Here is a 16,455-nt window from a genome sequence, read left to right on the forward strand (position 1 = left end):
CATGAAGAATTCTGGAAGACAAAACAAGTGAATGCATTACACGATCTGAGATTTTCTTTATGCTGTAAAAGACAACTGGCAAAACATGAATAAATTCTAGACTTGATAATAGTATTGATGTTAACTTGCTGATTTTGGGAATTGTACTGTAGTTACATAAGAGAATATCTTTGACTTTAGGAAACACACACTTAACTATTTAGGGATAAAGGGAGCAAAGTTGGTGGGGTCTCAGAGGCAAACTTGGGATAGGACTTATTCACTATAATTCTCAAAACATTTCAGGAAAAAAAATATGTGTGTGTTTATATATACAGACCACTTTAGTTTGTTGTCCATGTTGGGGGAGCCACGAGGTTTGGAACCTCTCTAGACAAAAGAGTTTGGGTAAAAGTACCCTAAAAAGAGCTGAACGAAGGCTTCCACTGATGCCCAGATAAGTACCAGTGAGCTTCCAGGCAAAGATGATAATAGAGAGCACTTGGTATTTGCCGAGGCTTACTTCTTCAAACTTGACATATATCTTCTCCTTAAATATTCAATATCTTATAGTATTTATCCTTTTTATGAAGCCAAAGCACACTGGCCCCAAGTCACATGGTTTTAGCAAGACACAAGATAAAGATCTGAGACCTAGATTTGAGTCTCTTAGAGACGTAGCTCTAAAATCCACTCCTCTGGACAACAGGATCAGATACCTGCCTCTATTACCCCACACTCCCTTGTCTGCACAGGCTTGGCCCTCTAGGTGTGGACAGATCTGCCTTATGTTGGAGGTTGGAGGAACTTACCTGTGCAGTAGGGGTTATTGGGGTTGAAGTTCAAGGCAAATTCATGGGAGACCTGAAGGCAAGAATGAAAATGAGGTTCTTTCTCTATGGTCATATTTGTGTAAAGAAACAGGACATTATGGTATATGCCAAGCATTGTATAGGAACTATTTAGTCCTGAGTACTTGTTGTGCATATGCCTATAGGGATATATCCCTGCATCTCCACATAAAGCTGGGTGCCAGACAGCAAATCTACGTCATCCCCCCAAATCAGGACCCTGACACTGAAAATAGAGGAGTTGGGGAGGAGTGCTCACCTGCCAATCAGGGGGCACCTGGGCCCCAAATCCAAATGCTGGGAAAAGCTTGTCCCTGTGGAAAGACAGTGAGTTGGAGAAGAGGCAGAGAGGGGACTGTGACCCTAGAGGCTGAAACATCTGCAGGGAGGAGGGCGGGCAAGAGAACAAGTTACTCACGAATCATAGTCCTGAATCACGCTGCCCACACTCCACAGTGCTGTCAGGTACTCGTTGACCCCTGTTGGGCTCAGGTAGTGCAGGGAGTCCGGGGAGGAAGGGTCTCCATTGGAGCCTGTGAAGTCTATACCAACCTGGGAGGAAGGGAGGAGGGGAGCTGAAGGCCACTTTGAGCTCCAGATCTGTTCTGTTGCCCCTGATAAAGCAACTTACAGTGAAGTTGATTTGACAGCCTCCCATCACATAGTCCAGGAAGGAATACTGTGTTTCTACCTGTAGATGAAACCAGGGTCACAGCTGAGGTGAAGAAATTGGGGCTATGGAGCACAGGGGTCAGAGCCTGGGTCACACGGGCTAGTGTCTCACCTGGCAAATCTTGACACAGACAGTCCCAGAGTTCTTGTAGCTTTTCTTTTTCTGCTGTTTCTCAGGGTGGATGCATTCAAAATTGGCCTGGTGAGGAAAGAAAAACTAGGGTAGGAAACTCCCAGAGCATCAGCCAGAACTAGAGCTGCTCTGCCCTCCCTCCCTGGGGCTGCAGTCCTTTAGGCCCACCTCAACACCCTTGAGCTGGGCCAGCACTCACCGGGACTGCTTGCAGCTGGGCCAAGCTGGTGTAGAAGGTACCAATGAGATCATGTGAACCATCACTGTCATAGTCTGAGCATCGCACCTGAGGCAGGGGGAGGAGGGGGAGGTGAGTATGTATATATAGTGAGAATAAATCCCTCCCCAGGCTGTCTGCCCCTGGTCGGTCCATTCAGGAGGCAAACTCCTCACCTGGATGGGTGTGCTGGGGTCTCCCCCACAGAAATGCTGAAGGGGAACAGAGAAGCGCTTCCATGTAGGGTTCAAGTTGTTCTTGATTACCTGAAGGTGGAGGGCAAGGCCTCTAGTAAGTTCTGGGCTGGCATATGGGGAGCTGTCATCCTTCCTTATCCATGTACAGTCTTGCTCTCCCTATGTTCCAAACCTTGATAATCACAAGCCCCAGGGATTCTCTCATAACCCACTCAGCCCAACACCAGGGGTCTCACACCTCAGATCTGTATACCAGGTGCCATTTCCCATCACTCTGACGGAAGAACTCCAAGAATGGATCCGATTTTCCCAGGAAGTCCTGTCAATGCCACAGAGACCCCAGTGTAAGACTAAGGGAGAGACAACTATACCAGTCCTCACCCCTGCCCCCCAACATACCATCCCTGTCCCCTTAATTCTTAAATCCCCAAGGCCGCCTCCTTCCAGACACACCTTCTTATCTAGGTTTCTGGCCTCCACCTCCATGGTCACTACACGACTATCCTTCATCTCCTGAGCTGATACCTAGGAAAGGGAGGCAGGAGACTGTATCACCTCATGAATTCCTCTTTGACGTAACCCCCTTCCCCCAGAGTTCTTCCTTACCGTGATGGTCCCCTGTCCAGCAGGTTTTCCAGGCTTCAGCATCAAGGGCAGAGTTATTATCTGGCTGGACACAATCTGGGGCAGAGCAGGGGTGGGTGAGAGAGCAAAATCTCAGACAGGGTTAGGTCTTGCTTGACCCCCACCTCCTCCATGTTCCAGACAGTCTGGGTGGTCTGTTAGGGCTCTTACTGAACATGTGTCTGAAAGATTTTAATCCCTAGCCCTACATACCTGTCCTAGGGAACACTCAGCCCCTCCTAGGAAGTCATCATCCCCCAGCTCAGGTGTCTTGTTGTCTATGTCATAGATGCCAAATCGGAGCTTCTGAACTGTTTCAAAGTGGTACTCAAGCTGCAGAGTCTTGGAGAACTCGGGGCTCGAGCAGTTCCGTACTCGCTCAGTTCGGCCAAGCTGTGGGCAGAGGCCAATTAGCGTAACAGTCATACACTCTTCAACCCCCAAAATAGTTCTAGCCTCCCTCCACAACCTTAAACCCACAGTCCTTCTCACCTCAGCCCAGTTGCCCCCTCCCACATCCTGTAAAAGGACGCAGAGTGGGTCAGACTTAGAGCCGATGTCCTTGTCAATGAGATGGTCACAGGAAATGGACAGCTGAACCAAGGTCACACAGTGGGCCATCTGGGAAGAAAGGACCTAAGTCAAGCACTGAGGGCCCTTTCCACCCTTCCCTGACTACAGGTCCCAGCTTAGGAAGGCCAGCAGGCTTCACCCAGGCAGGGCTGAGCCTGTATCCAGCTCCATGACACCCAAGGAAGAGAAGATCCTAGAGCCTCCATACTCCTCTAATTCCTTAGGTGAACTCCACGGGACAGGACATGGTGGGTACAACCAACCCTGGTATGATGGGAAGATGCAGAAAAAGTATACTGGCCTCCATCAACAACTTTGACCCCAAACTAGTCCTCACCCTAAAATCACTAAAATGCTCCTAAGACCCAGAATCCAACCCTGATCTTCTCAGAGACCAATGAATCTCACTCTGACCCTCTTACTGGCCCCAGATCAGATCCTAATCCAAGTTCCAGTCCCAACATTGTCTCAAACATGACCATGATACAGATACTACTCCCCAAAAAGTTTCTTCCTCCAATGATTTCTCACGAACTGTGGGGCCCTGCATCTTGCGATGGTGTTAGGATCCCCAACTCAATCTCCTAGCCTAAAATCAGCTGCTCATGTCCAACTCCTCACTACTCTCACTGCCGCTACCCAGTCCAAGCCATCATTTGTCACCAGGCTTATCGCATTAGCCTCTTTAACTTGTCTCCCTTATCCTATGCCATCCCCACCTCCACCTCCATCCTCACGTTAACAGACTATTCCCAATACGGCAACCAGGGTGATTCTGTTAAGTCAGGTCATGTCACACCTCTGCCCAAATCCTCTAATGATTTCCTATTATTTAGAAAACATCCAAACTCTACCATGGTCTACAAGGTCTTGAAAGATCTAGACCTCTCTAACCTAATTCCCTAACATCTCTCTTGCTCATTCCATTCTGTTCACACAGGTCTGCTTGCCTGCTATTCCTCAAATAAGCTTGTTTCTTCCCTCATATTATCCACATGACTTGTTTCCTCACTCCCTCTAGGTCTTCATTCAAAATCATCATCTCCATTATGAAGAAAAAGGCTCTCCTTTTCTAGGTACTTAAAATTTTAACCCTACTAATACTGACATTGCATACCCTTTTCCTGCTTTTTCTCTTTGGCATTTATCAGTGTCTAATATACTATATATAATGTTTTCCCAACTAGAATGGAAACTGAGGGAATATAAACATGAGGGAAGGGATATTTGTTTGTTCTGTTCACTGCTGTATCCCAAGCACCTAGATAATAAATATTTGCTGAATGAAATCCAAAAGGCTATCTCCAGCCTCAGCTCCCAGCCCAGCCACCTCCAAACTGACTGGCAATCAAGGACCAAGTTTCTCCAATCCATCCATTTCCTCAGCTGAAACATTATCTTCTTGCATGGATCACCATGACTCCCAAGGAACCCCTCCTCCTACAGTCCCCATAATAATTACCCTCAGACTTGTTACTACCTCTGTGTCCTTGCTGACCCATACACCTGCAGACCATCTGTACCAGCACTATACCCCAGGATGCCTCCAGCCTTAGCCTCCCCTAAACTGACCCTCAGTCAATTCTTCCCCCAACCTAGTTCACAGATAGTGCTGTTCCCATCTTGGTGCCCTGTGTTCTCCATCTGGAGTGCTATTATCAACTGATGTTGGAACAATTATTACACTTTAGCTTGCGTCACAAAGTGCCTGCCTATTCATATCATCTCAGTCCCTACTTGAAAGCATCCAATGATGGAAAACCCACCACTCTCCTAATCTATTTTTAAAAAATATTTTAGAGAAAGAGGCAGGGGCGGGGGGCAGGGGGAGAAAATCTTAAGTAGGCTCTAAGCTCAGTGCAGAGCCCAGTGTGGGGCTCAATCCCACGACCCTGGTATCATGACCTGAGCTGAACTCAAGACTCATATGCTCAACTGACTGAGCCACCCAGGCGCTCCTCTCTTAATCCATTTAGATAGTCCTGTTCCATAAAGTCCCACCCAAACCAACTCAAGTCTGCTGAATCCTCATTTCTACATATTTGTCCTGTATCTCCCCAGTCTAAATTTCCACAGGAAAGCCTTATTCCATCTCTCTCTGAGAACCCATCTGACCTGGAAGCAGTGAAACCCCCAGCTAATATCTGGAAAAAGAGCCCCAGTTCTTTTGAATGTTGCCCCTAGAATGTGGCTTGTAGACTCTGAGCAACCTGATCTTCCCTTTGAAAGTTCCCCAAGGAAAAGACACAGAGAACACATTCTCCCAAAGAAGTGGGACCACAACTTCCCCAAGTCACAGTCTGACTCCATGCTTCTCACTTTACATGTTCTCTGCAGAGCAGAAACAAATGAAGGATGTTCATTTCACTATTGCTGAGAATAGTAAAACACCTGAGACAGCTTAAAGGTCTATTATGTACTAAGTAAACTATGATACATTAAAACAATGGAATGTTGAGCAGCAGCGGGTAAAATATAAGGCAGAACTATATTATATTGGTATTATATGAAAAAATGGTAAGAAAAGTAGGACTCCATGTTAAACTTCAATTGTATGTGTATATACAATAGATTTGAATATGTTGATAAAATACACACACACACACACACACACACACACACACGGAAAAGTGGACAACACACCAAAGAAATGCAACTTTTAGGTGTACCTCAGAGAAGTGGGATGAAGGTAAGGATTTTACATGATCCTTACACTTCTGTAATACACTTCTGTATTGTTTCCATATTTTAGTTTATTTTGTAATTTTTAAAGGGCTTCATTATTTTTTTTCCCCAAACCACAACTCAAGTCCTCTTCACTATTCAAAGCCCAAAGCCTCTACCTCCGGTTCAACAACTTGTACCTAAATCCAGAGTTCTCTTGCCTCCTCTCTGGCTTCTCCTTAAGCACTGCCTCAGCTAGTCTTCCTTGATGTCAGCTTCCAGAGTCTCCACCTTAATTAGAAGCCTTGCATAGCTGCCCACGGCCCTTAGATTCAGAGCCAAAATTCCTAGCAAGGTCACCTTAAGGCACAACTCCAGAGGGCACATCTACACAGAATGCAGTAGTTGTAACAATATGGTGCCCCTGCATCCCTAAAAATTCAACCTTCAAACCCCTTCCCAGTCTGCTCTACCTCCTACCATTCTACCACCCAACCAAGTAGTAATCCAAAGCTATTTCTGGTTCCTCAAACACACGCACAAGCTGAAACCTCTGAGTTTCTGCCTAAAAAAATGTATTGTCATCCAAAGTTCTGCTATGACATCATTGCTTTATGAAGCCTCACCCACAATCCCAAAGTAAAATTTATCATCTCTCCTCTGGATGATTACATGGCTTCATCATCTTCCTGCAAGCAAGCAAACACACACACACACACACACACACACACACACACACACACACACACACAGTGTTTTATTAACCAAACAGAAACTAGGTCATACCACTTCTCTGCTCAAAACTCTGGAATGGCATCACAAAACACTCAAAGTCCAAAGTTCTTACAATGGTCTATAAGGCTCTCCCTGCAAGACCTGACCCTTATCTAACTAATCATCTAGCCACATAAGTATGTTCCAATCAGGTTTCACTTCTGACACACATACACATCAATCTCATTCCCTGTATCAAAGCTTTTGCATGGTCTTCATCCATATACAGAAAATAAGAAAGTAAGCTGTATTAGAGTAGGAACCACATCTGGTTTGCCTATTTCCAGTACCTACAACAGGACCTACCCTATGGTGGGTATTCAGTAAATTAAATATTAGTGATTTAACACTGAAACTGCCACCAAAATTTCGATTTTTGTCTGTCTACCCTCATAATCTATGGGCTCCTTGGAACTAGGACTGGGTATTATTTCTGTATCCCTAATATCAGTGGCTTAGTACATGGTACTTATAACCATTTGTTGAATAAATGGTAACATGCTTTTGCTCAACTCAAACTTTCAGGCCTTTTCCATTTGAACTACTGTCCAGCAGTAAATCTTCTCTATTCTTATCTTGTACAACTGAGCTTTAAAATTTAAATGCAGGACCCCTGGAACTCAAAACTAAGTGACAATTTAAAAATGGGCAAAGAATTTGATCAGATATTTCGTAAAAGAAAATATATGGATTGGAAAAATACAAAGGAAGAGTGATCGACAGCACTAGTCATCAGGGGAATGCAAATTAAAACCACAATGAGATACTATCACATATCCACCACAACAGTTAAAAGTAGAAAAACTGACAACACCAAATGTTGTCAAGGATGTGGAGATCTCATACATCGCTAGTGAAAGCATTAAATATACCACTTTGGAAACAGTTTGGCAGCTTATTAGAAAACCAAATACACATCTAGTCAAACAGCAATTCCACTCCCAGATTTTTATCCAAAAGAAAACGTTATGTCCACAAAAAGATTTATACAAGAATGTTCATAGCTGCTTTATTTATAATAGCCAAAATTTTGAAACAGCCCAAGTGTCCATCAATATGAGAATGAATAAACCTTAATATTTATACATGTAAGAGAAAACTACGCAATAACAAAAAGAAACTATTAATATCTGTAACATAGATGAATCTGAAGCATAAAATACATAGACTCCACTTACAAAGTTTTAAGGCAAGCGAAACTAATCTATAATGAAAAAATTCAGAATAGTGGTTATTCTTCCCATGTCCCCCAGGGGAGGGGCAGGTATTAACTGAAGAGAGAACTCTAGAGGGAATCGAAAAGTTCCTCATCTTGATAGGAATGTGAACCACAAATGCATTTTTCATTGCCATCTAATGATACACTTAAGATGTATACATCTTACTGTATGTAAATGTTACCACCCCCCCCAAAAAACCTATAGGAAATGATGAACTCAAGACATGTTGAAATATTTATGGATGAAGTGTGCTGATACTTGCAATTTCTTTTAAATCCACAATAAATCAATCAATCAATCAATAAATAAATAAACAAATGGTATGTTGAATGGATATGTGGTAAAACAAATATAGAAACATTTAAATTGTAGAACTTAAATAGTAGATATATGGATATTTACTGTATAATTTTTTCAACTTTTCTGTATACTCAATGTTTTCACAATAAAATGTTGAGCAAAAGTTTAAGTGGAGGACTTATAATGGAGAACTACGGGTTTATCTCTGATACTTTGTTGAGAACTACAAAGTATTAGCAGTAATTATCTGTGGTGGTGAAGTTACAGGCAACTGGAGCTGCGGCCTTTTCCCTCCCTCCAGGGCTTCTCTAAGATCCCAGAGACAAAGAGGCTTTGGGGAAGACACTTTGGCAGTGGGACAGGCGCTTCTTCTTGTGCTAGGCCTCAATTTCTGGCAGATTAGAGCATTCTTTCCTAGTCTATTACCATTTGCACCCCTTCCCCACAGCTAGTCCTATTCTATCTTTTCTTAAGTTTCTTCTCTGACCAGACTAAAACCCCAATCAGAATTCTGTGGACCTACATGTGCAAATGGGATGGGATTCCATTTCTGAGAGTCAGAGCTTCCTGTGCTACCACAGTTGTTTTTCACAAATCTGCCCCCTTGGCTTCTCGTTGGAATAAGCAAATCCTTATAATGTGCCGTTTTCTATCCTTTGAATCACATTCCCTTTACATTATCTAATGCCTGGGAGTAGTATTCTCTCCCAAATCCTGTTGATCTCCTTTAAAATCTAGCTCCAAGCCTACCTGTTTGGAAATCTTACATAATTAAAACTCCTAGTTCATGTCACTCTTCTATTCCATATCCTTTGAACAGCTACATCCTTAAGCCAGACTCCTTTACTTTTCATCTGGTGCCATTATAATTAATCCCATAGGACTTTCAGCATCCTTTATAGGACTGAAATTTTATAAAACCATATTAAATATCACATTTAAGTGAGTCAATAAAAGCCTCTAAAACTTTCTCATTTATTTTTGTAAAAGAGGTCTAATATTTGCCAATATTCTGAACCAGCATATCTTGCCTGGATGTCTATAAGAGTCTGCATTTCTTAACTGGTCTCATTTCCACTCTCAGTTCAACAAAGTCAGAGACCTTCCCTGACTCCAACCCAACAATACCCAGCTTCTCATAAACCTATCAAAATGTGTAACTTGTTTATTTACTTGCTTATTATCTATTACCTCTAGTAGACTATAAATTCAACATGGGAAGAAACCAAATCTGTCTTGTTCCTATTTTAGTGACTCACACATAGCAGGTACTTTGCAAATATCTGTTGAATTAATACTAGGAAAGGAGTGATAATCCAGGGATCCTCAGAAACGACCCAAATCTAGTCCTAGCCTACTGCTTGAAACCATCAAGAAATGAGCTTTCTAGAACACTCAACACAAGACTAGCTTATTTCTATGTGCCCCCAGCACCCCCAAGCCTTCCATTCTGTGCTAGTCAGGAACTGCAAACAGAAACAACTAAGTATATATAGCACCAATCTTTTCTTCCTTTGTCTTCTACCACTTGAAGCCTCCTTCTCTTGTGCTCTCCCCTGTAGGCTGCTTTCTTCTATTGACAGAAATAAAAAAGAACTGAGTGAGCATCTAATCCAAGTCCCTCAATTCAAGGCGGAGAGGTAAAATGTGATTTAGATAAGGCCACACACATCAGGTTCAACAAAATGAGGACCAAACTCAAATATTCTGACTTCTACATCGTCTAGAACCTTGATTTTTTTTTAACATTTATTTATTTTTGAGACAGAGTGCGAGCGGGGGAGGTGCAGAGAGGGAGACATAGAATCCGAAGCAGGCTCCAGGCTCTGAGCTGTCAGCACAGAGCCGGATGCAGGGCTCAAACCCACAGATCATGAGATCATGACATGAGCCGAAGTCGGCTGCTTAACCAACTGAGCCACCCCGGTGCTCCTCTCCTCTAGAACTTTGGACTACAGTCATATCCTTCTCTTCTGAAGAACTTTCCTTCTTGTATCCAACAGCAACATGATGTAGTGGGCAAGAGTATGGGTTCTGCAGTCAAGAGACCAGGCTCCAAATACTGGCCTTACTCCTCTCCCTGGCCACAATGAGGTACTACTAATGCACCCACCAGAACAATGTCCTACCTATGTAATTTGGGCAAAATACTCTCTAAGGCTCAGGTTCTTCGAGAGTAAAGTGGGGGTATAATCTTTTTCTAAAGCTGTATATAATGTATGCAAGGTGCTTATCACATCCTGCAACTATTATTACCAATAACTATTAGCTATTATTTATCCTTCAAGTCTACCTCTTATATGTTCTCTTTTTCACAATATTTCGATCACTCAACAACTTCTCACCCTGGACTACTATACTCAATCTACACCATAACTGTCAATGTTTCCAGCTCCTTGACTGTCCATAAAATAACAAACATCTGTAGAACAAACACTGCTTCAGCATCTCCTATTTCACACAGCACAGACCTAAGCACAGGACAGCAATTCAAAACACCTTGAGGGAGGCTTGTAGCAGTGTGCTGGAGCAGGCCTGTATGGTTTGCAAGAGATGAGTGGTACATATGACATAATTTTGTAAGTGAATTTGGTAAAGGTTTAGGTTTAAGCCACAGAGATGGGGCAAATCTTAAAAATCAGGGCTTCCCTTCCCGCAGCTAGCCAGTTTATTATTGTTCATAGGGAATCCCACTTTGCCAATAGGGAGTAACTTGTCCTTTGTTTTCTATGGCATCCCCTGCCCTGCCTTGGAGATTCTAACTCTGCCCTTCAAAATTCCAAGAACAGATCTGTTCTCCTGGATCCACCTGGATCCATTCAGTGCCAGTTGAGCACTCCTTCATGTTTAGGAACTACACTGCCCTCTTCCCTTCCCAAAGTCCTAACAAAGAAAAAAAAAACAGATTTCAATCCCATTTTCGGGCTTCGAAGAGGAGAATAGAGCACCAAAATGTATGGGTGGCAGGATCACTCCAACAAACCAAAGCCATGCTCACACTCCTGTTGCCTACCTTGGCATGCTGGAGCAGCTCAGATGCTAGATCAAGTCCTGAAAGCCAATCAGGAAATTCTCCACAGGCTCCCAATGGGCAGAACACCACGGATGGAATACTCCTTTCCCTTCAGATTAAAAAGACAAACTATGCCCACCACCACTGTTCCTTTCCTTCTCTGCCTCATCAAGAGACATGGATACAGTAGACAAGTTTTTCTTTAACCCCTGCTTCTCCTTCTGTATAACACAGAGATTTCCCAAATTTAAATTAGCAGCCCCAAAGACAGCCTCACAGGTCACAAACTGAACAAAGTATGTAAATCCTTACTTAAAAATCCTTACTATAAAACTACACAGTCTTTATTAATACATATGACCATAGGCTACTCAAATTGTGTTTAAAACTAAAATGTTAAGCAATAATTTGGTTTAGATCCATATGATACTTAGAAGTCTGGTTGCCACTGTATTTGGCAATACTATAAAGCTTAAAATGTGAATGTCACACAAAAAGTGAAAAGGGGGAAAATATGGTACAATAAACAGTCACAGGGTTTCTCCTGTGACTATATTCTGTGACAGTCAAAAAAGTTTGAAAGTCAAACTACATCAATATCCCCAAAAGACTTATCGAAAGTTGAACAAATACAACTGGTGTCCAACTCTTCAAAAAGAACCTAGCTTGAGGAGTGAATTTGATAGGGGGAAAAGAAGCAAACTGAGGAAGAACACGTAGCCTTCAAGCAAAATAGGACTGTACTGGTGGGAGTTCTGTGCCCTAGGACTCTGATGTGTTTACACAAAGCCTCCAACTGCCTACTTCAAAATAAACAGAGTATTGGAGCAAGGTCAGAGTCCCTTCCCCAGCAAGCTCAAGACCCCTGACAGAAGGGTGCTGCCAGTGGCCCTTCACATCTCCCAAAAGTAAGGGACAGGCACTAGTTAAAGGAGGAGCTCTGCCTCTGGAGTCATGCAGACAGCTTATGACTGAATATTATCTGCTTATCCTTACTATTAATGAAACTGAGCAAGTCACTTTGCTTCTTTTCCCCTGGATTTCCCCCAATTGTAAGGTGGGGATAATAACAATAGTGCCAACTTTACAGGGTTATTTTGAGGATTAAATGAGGCCAACGATGGAAAAGTATGCCCTGCCTGACACTAATACAGTAAGTGCCCAATAATGTGTTAACTGATCCTATTCTCAGTACTCATAAATGGATCCTCTTGTGGCATCATCATCAAACTTGTCGGTTCATGGGACAACCAAGAAAAATGTTGCTGGTCCACCTGCCCCAGAGGACCTAACTGGCAGGAATGAAGGCCCTCCCTACTTTTCTCTCCTAATGAAATTCTCAAGCTGCAGTGTGAGACTGCTGTCACACTCAGAAAAAGCAGCAGAGCCATCACCAGACCAAAATTTTGAGTTCCACTGGCCTTTCTTTAGTTTTAAGGTTCAAATTACCTACAAACTTCCAGAAACAGAAAGGCTGGGTACACAGGCTCACAGAAGCTTGAAACTGGGTATAATCAGATTATCTAGCTTAATCTAATTTTCTAAAACACTAAGACCAGAGAAAGGAAATGATTAGCCCTGGGACACACGATAACTAATGAACCACAACCAAACTGCCTAAAAATGTGTTCTTTTCCATCCATTTTAGCAACAGCTCACACCTTGCAATCCAGTCCAATCTGAAATCCACCTGGCCACTCCACATGAGCAGTGAGCCTCATGTGGTCTCTTCCCATGACCTGTACCAACTAGACTTATACACTGATGGAAAATAATTCTGCATCTACCACATGCTCTATTTGTCCGTCAGGGCAGGAATACAGGAACTGCTGGACTCCACGTTTATAGGACTTATCAAAGAAATAAACTTTAAATAACAAGCACAAATTCTGCAAGGTAGAACTCAGGAAAATGTGATTTATACCAAAATTTACATAGAACACCTACTAGGCCGCCAATTCTGCCCACCAGCCTGCCCTGCTGGAATCTACATTCTTTTAATCTACCTTCTTTTAACGAGACTCCTGCCTATTGCCTGCGGAGTGTAGAAGACAACAGTACTGGACCACCTTCCTGAGCAACTCCAGGAAAAGGGTATTGGTAAGAGCGAGTGCATTTCCAGTGTGCAATGTGAGGTATGGTATAAAGAAGCCAAGTGAACAGCAGCAGACCAGAGCCTTAGAAAAAGAAACCTACCTACTGTTCATAATGCAAGCACCCCTTACTGGAATAAATCCACTTGGGATACACAGGAGGTCTTAAAATGGGTTATTCTTCAGAATTTGTATGTTAGAGAAGTTGGGAAATAAAAGAGAGGACTTGAACAATAAGGAAACCACATTACAGACACACACTGATCTGCCCACTTGCCACTGTAGATGGGGTGTAGGATGGGGTGGGGTGGGGAGAAGGGAAAAGATTCTAGTTCTGCTGCTGGATTCTGATGCAGGATTAATAAGTTTATAATGTAAGACCTAGTTAGTCAGTGAAAAAGGTAACTGTAGCCCATAAAAATGTTAACTGAGGCAAATAAACTGCCTCAAAAAAACATGCCAACATAAGAGGAAGGGGAAAGGTTAGGAGGAACACAACAAAATTCAAATACTCAAAAGTAAACACACAGCTGAAAGAGGCAGCACAGCTAAGAGAAATGACAGGGGATAACTTTTCTTATATTCTAAATCTGTACTGTCCAAAAGGATGGCTTCCTACCCACAAGCGGATATTGAGCACCTGAAATATGCTTAATTCAAATCACAATATGCTATAAAATACACATTAAAAATTTGGTAAAAAAACTCAATAATTTTTAAAGAGTATATACTGAAATGGTAACATTTCAGGATATACTGAGTTAAATAAAATGTATTATTAACTTGTTTTTTTTGTTTTGTTTTACCTTTTTCGTGGCTACTAGAAAAATTTAAATAGCATAAGTGACTCTTATTTCTATTGGACAGTGTTGCCTAACATGGGGAATCTCCAAAGATCAGACATGGAAAAGCAAATTTTCTGTTGTTCTGTGAACGTAGAATTGTGCTGTTTGATACAGTAGCCACTAGCCACATGTGGCTTATTAAATTTAATACTAGCTACTACAGGGGCACCTGGGTGGCTCAGTCAGTTAAGTGGTCCAACTCTTGATTTCAGCTCAGGTCATAATCTCATGGTTGGTGGGATGGAGCCCCATGTCTGGCTCTGCACTGTCAGTGGAGCCTACTTGGAATTCACTCTCCCTCTCTCTCAAAATAAATAAACTTAAAAAAAAATAGTAGCTACTACAGTGGCTAATAATCAGCATATGAATGCAGATGAGAACATTTCCATTGGACAAAACTCTACTGGACAGTGCTGATCTGGAATAACAAGAACAAAGTAGTGGACATCTCATTCAGAAAAGCTAAAAATATCAAATCAATGTAAAACTAGAAAAGAATGAATTTCAGATAGTCAACTACATACAACTGGTTAAATTGATGGAGGAATTCACTTAATTCTGGACCATTTATGAATGTCTTATTAGGCCATTTGTTTATAAGAAGTGGTATACGGCAGCTAGTCAAAAGGTCATTAAAAAGATAAAAGATTCTATCCCTCTGCTAGGTCAGGACACTCCTAGTACCAACCCTTACCTGCCTGCCTTACTCACCATTCAGCTCAGTCACACCACTCAGGCTACACTGTTATGGAACAATTTTAAGAGCCTCCAGAACAAATACCATTTTAGGTAGTGCCACTGTGTTCCCGCACACAATCATTTCATTTTACTAAATTAATATTACGTCCCCAAGAACCTTGGTTAGAGATCATGCCTTCCCTCAGCTTACACACAAGGCTTCCATTACACTTGTTCTGTCTGACCATTTAGCAACTGGCCAGGAAACCCTTTATCCATTTCCTGTGGGACATGAGTGTACCCTGTACATGCACAAGTACAATGGAGCACTTACTTGTATAATTTAAGACCTTAGGTCTTTAAAAACAGGCATTTTATTTTGTTTCCTTTTCTACCACAGCATGGAAGTACTGGGCGCATAACACTGCTCAAAAAATTTAGTTAGCATGGGTTACTGCTAGGGCTAAGCTGATTATCCATGTGAAACGGTCTTAAAAGCTTAGAGGCAAAAGACATTTCCAATTCCAACCTGTCAATTCAATGATCATCAAAGCAAGGTAACTGGAAGCATCTACTTCAGAAAGAGCTGCATTAGTCTTTCCACTTTAGCCAGATTTATAGCAGAGGGACCCTGATGGTCCCATAGGCCCACACCACAGAAAGCGAGTTCTGTATAAAGGACATGACCATCTCTGTACAGCAACACTGTATGTGGGGGAGTGTAGTGGAGGATGGCATTAACTCACTTCCAAGTGGAACAAAAGGAAAATGAAATCAGCAACAGCACCAGTTAGTATGATTTAAGACCCCTTAATAAAGTAGCTGAATTTCTTTACCCTTAAGCCTTCCCCACTCTGCAAGGACTAACAGGTGACTTATGGTAGCACAATGTGGTTGTTATATTTGGTATGTAGCACAAATGCTTAAATGACAAATCTTATTTATGAAGAATGGTGAGTGAGGTCACATCTCCCCCCCCCCCCAGCCCCCCACCATTAAGAGTCTAGACTACAGAGATAGCAGTGAGAAACTCATGGCCCTGGTTACCAGCAGATTTAGTATTGTAAGCAGGTAAAAGGCGGGAAACAGGCAGTATCAGAATGTAGAGAGAATCAAACACTAAGGGCAGCCTGTTTGAATATAGCACAACTTACTCCTGGGAGTGTTACAATTCTTCAACATCTGACTCTGTCCATATTGAATTACGTTCCACTGCTGGTCATACCTCTATTTTCCCCAAATAGTCACCTCCTCCTTCTCTCAGCATGAAACAGCCTTTGGCTGACTGGGAAAAATGACTTGAAATATTAAGTTACTAAAATCAGAATCCAGATGTCTGGTTCAGCTGGGATGCCAATTCCAATGTCTGTTGTGTCATTTAGCCACTTCTCTACAACTTTTCTTAGTATCTATGATTTAACTATCAACATTTTCACTAGGGAAAGGTTCCTGGGCCTCTTAAAAGAATTCAAAGATAACAGCTAATGAGATTTGCCTCAGCACTATTTCCTGCCACCAGATTTCTGCCCCTGGGGCTAGAATGCTTTCATCAAGTGGCTTTATTTTTTTTTGCCCCTTCTGTACTCTTCAGTAGTAGAGCAATATGTAGAAAAGCAGTGCCA

General features: G+C 42.3%; 1 protein-coding gene across 8 annotated transcripts in view; it reads right to left on the reverse strand.

Annotated features, from left to right (window-relative positions):
• Positions 1-16,455, reverse strand: part of LOC131485693 (RNA-binding protein 12) — a 35,295-nt gene that overhangs the window by 1,865 nt on the left and 16,975 nt on the right. For all 8 annotated transcript variants that reach the window (XM_058685431.1, XM_058685432.1, XM_058685436.1 and 5 more), the window contains 12 exons: positions 3,166-3,294; positions 2,887-3,066; positions 2,656-2,730; positions 2,503-2,574; positions 2,288-2,368; positions 2,029-2,118; positions 1,835-1,921; positions 1,615-1,701; positions 1,462-1,521; positions 1,249-1,382; positions 1,090-1,144; positions 792-843 (listed from right to left, as the gene is read on the reverse strand). In XM_058685431.1, coding sequence (XP_058541414.1) covers positions 792-843; positions 1,090-1,144; positions 1,249-1,382; positions 1,462-1,521; positions 1,615-1,701; positions 1,835-1,921; positions 2,029-2,118; positions 2,288-2,368; positions 2,503-2,574; positions 2,656-2,730; positions 2,887-3,066; positions 3,166-3,294 — 1,102 coding nt within the window. The remainder of the gene's footprint in view (positions 1-791; positions 844-1,089; positions 1,145-1,248; positions 1,383-1,461; positions 1,522-1,614; positions 1,702-1,834; positions 1,922-2,028; positions 2,119-2,287; positions 2,369-2,502; positions 2,575-2,655; positions 2,731-2,886; positions 3,067-3,165; positions 3,295-16,455) is intronic.

The sequence above is a fragment of the Neofelis nebulosa genome, chromosome 9 (genome assembly GCF_028018385.1).
Source record: "Neofelis nebulosa isolate mNeoNeb1 chromosome 9, mNeoNeb1.pri, whole genome shotgun sequence".
NCBI lineage: Eukaryota > Metazoa > Chordata > Mammalia > Carnivora > Felidae > Neofelis > Neofelis nebulosa.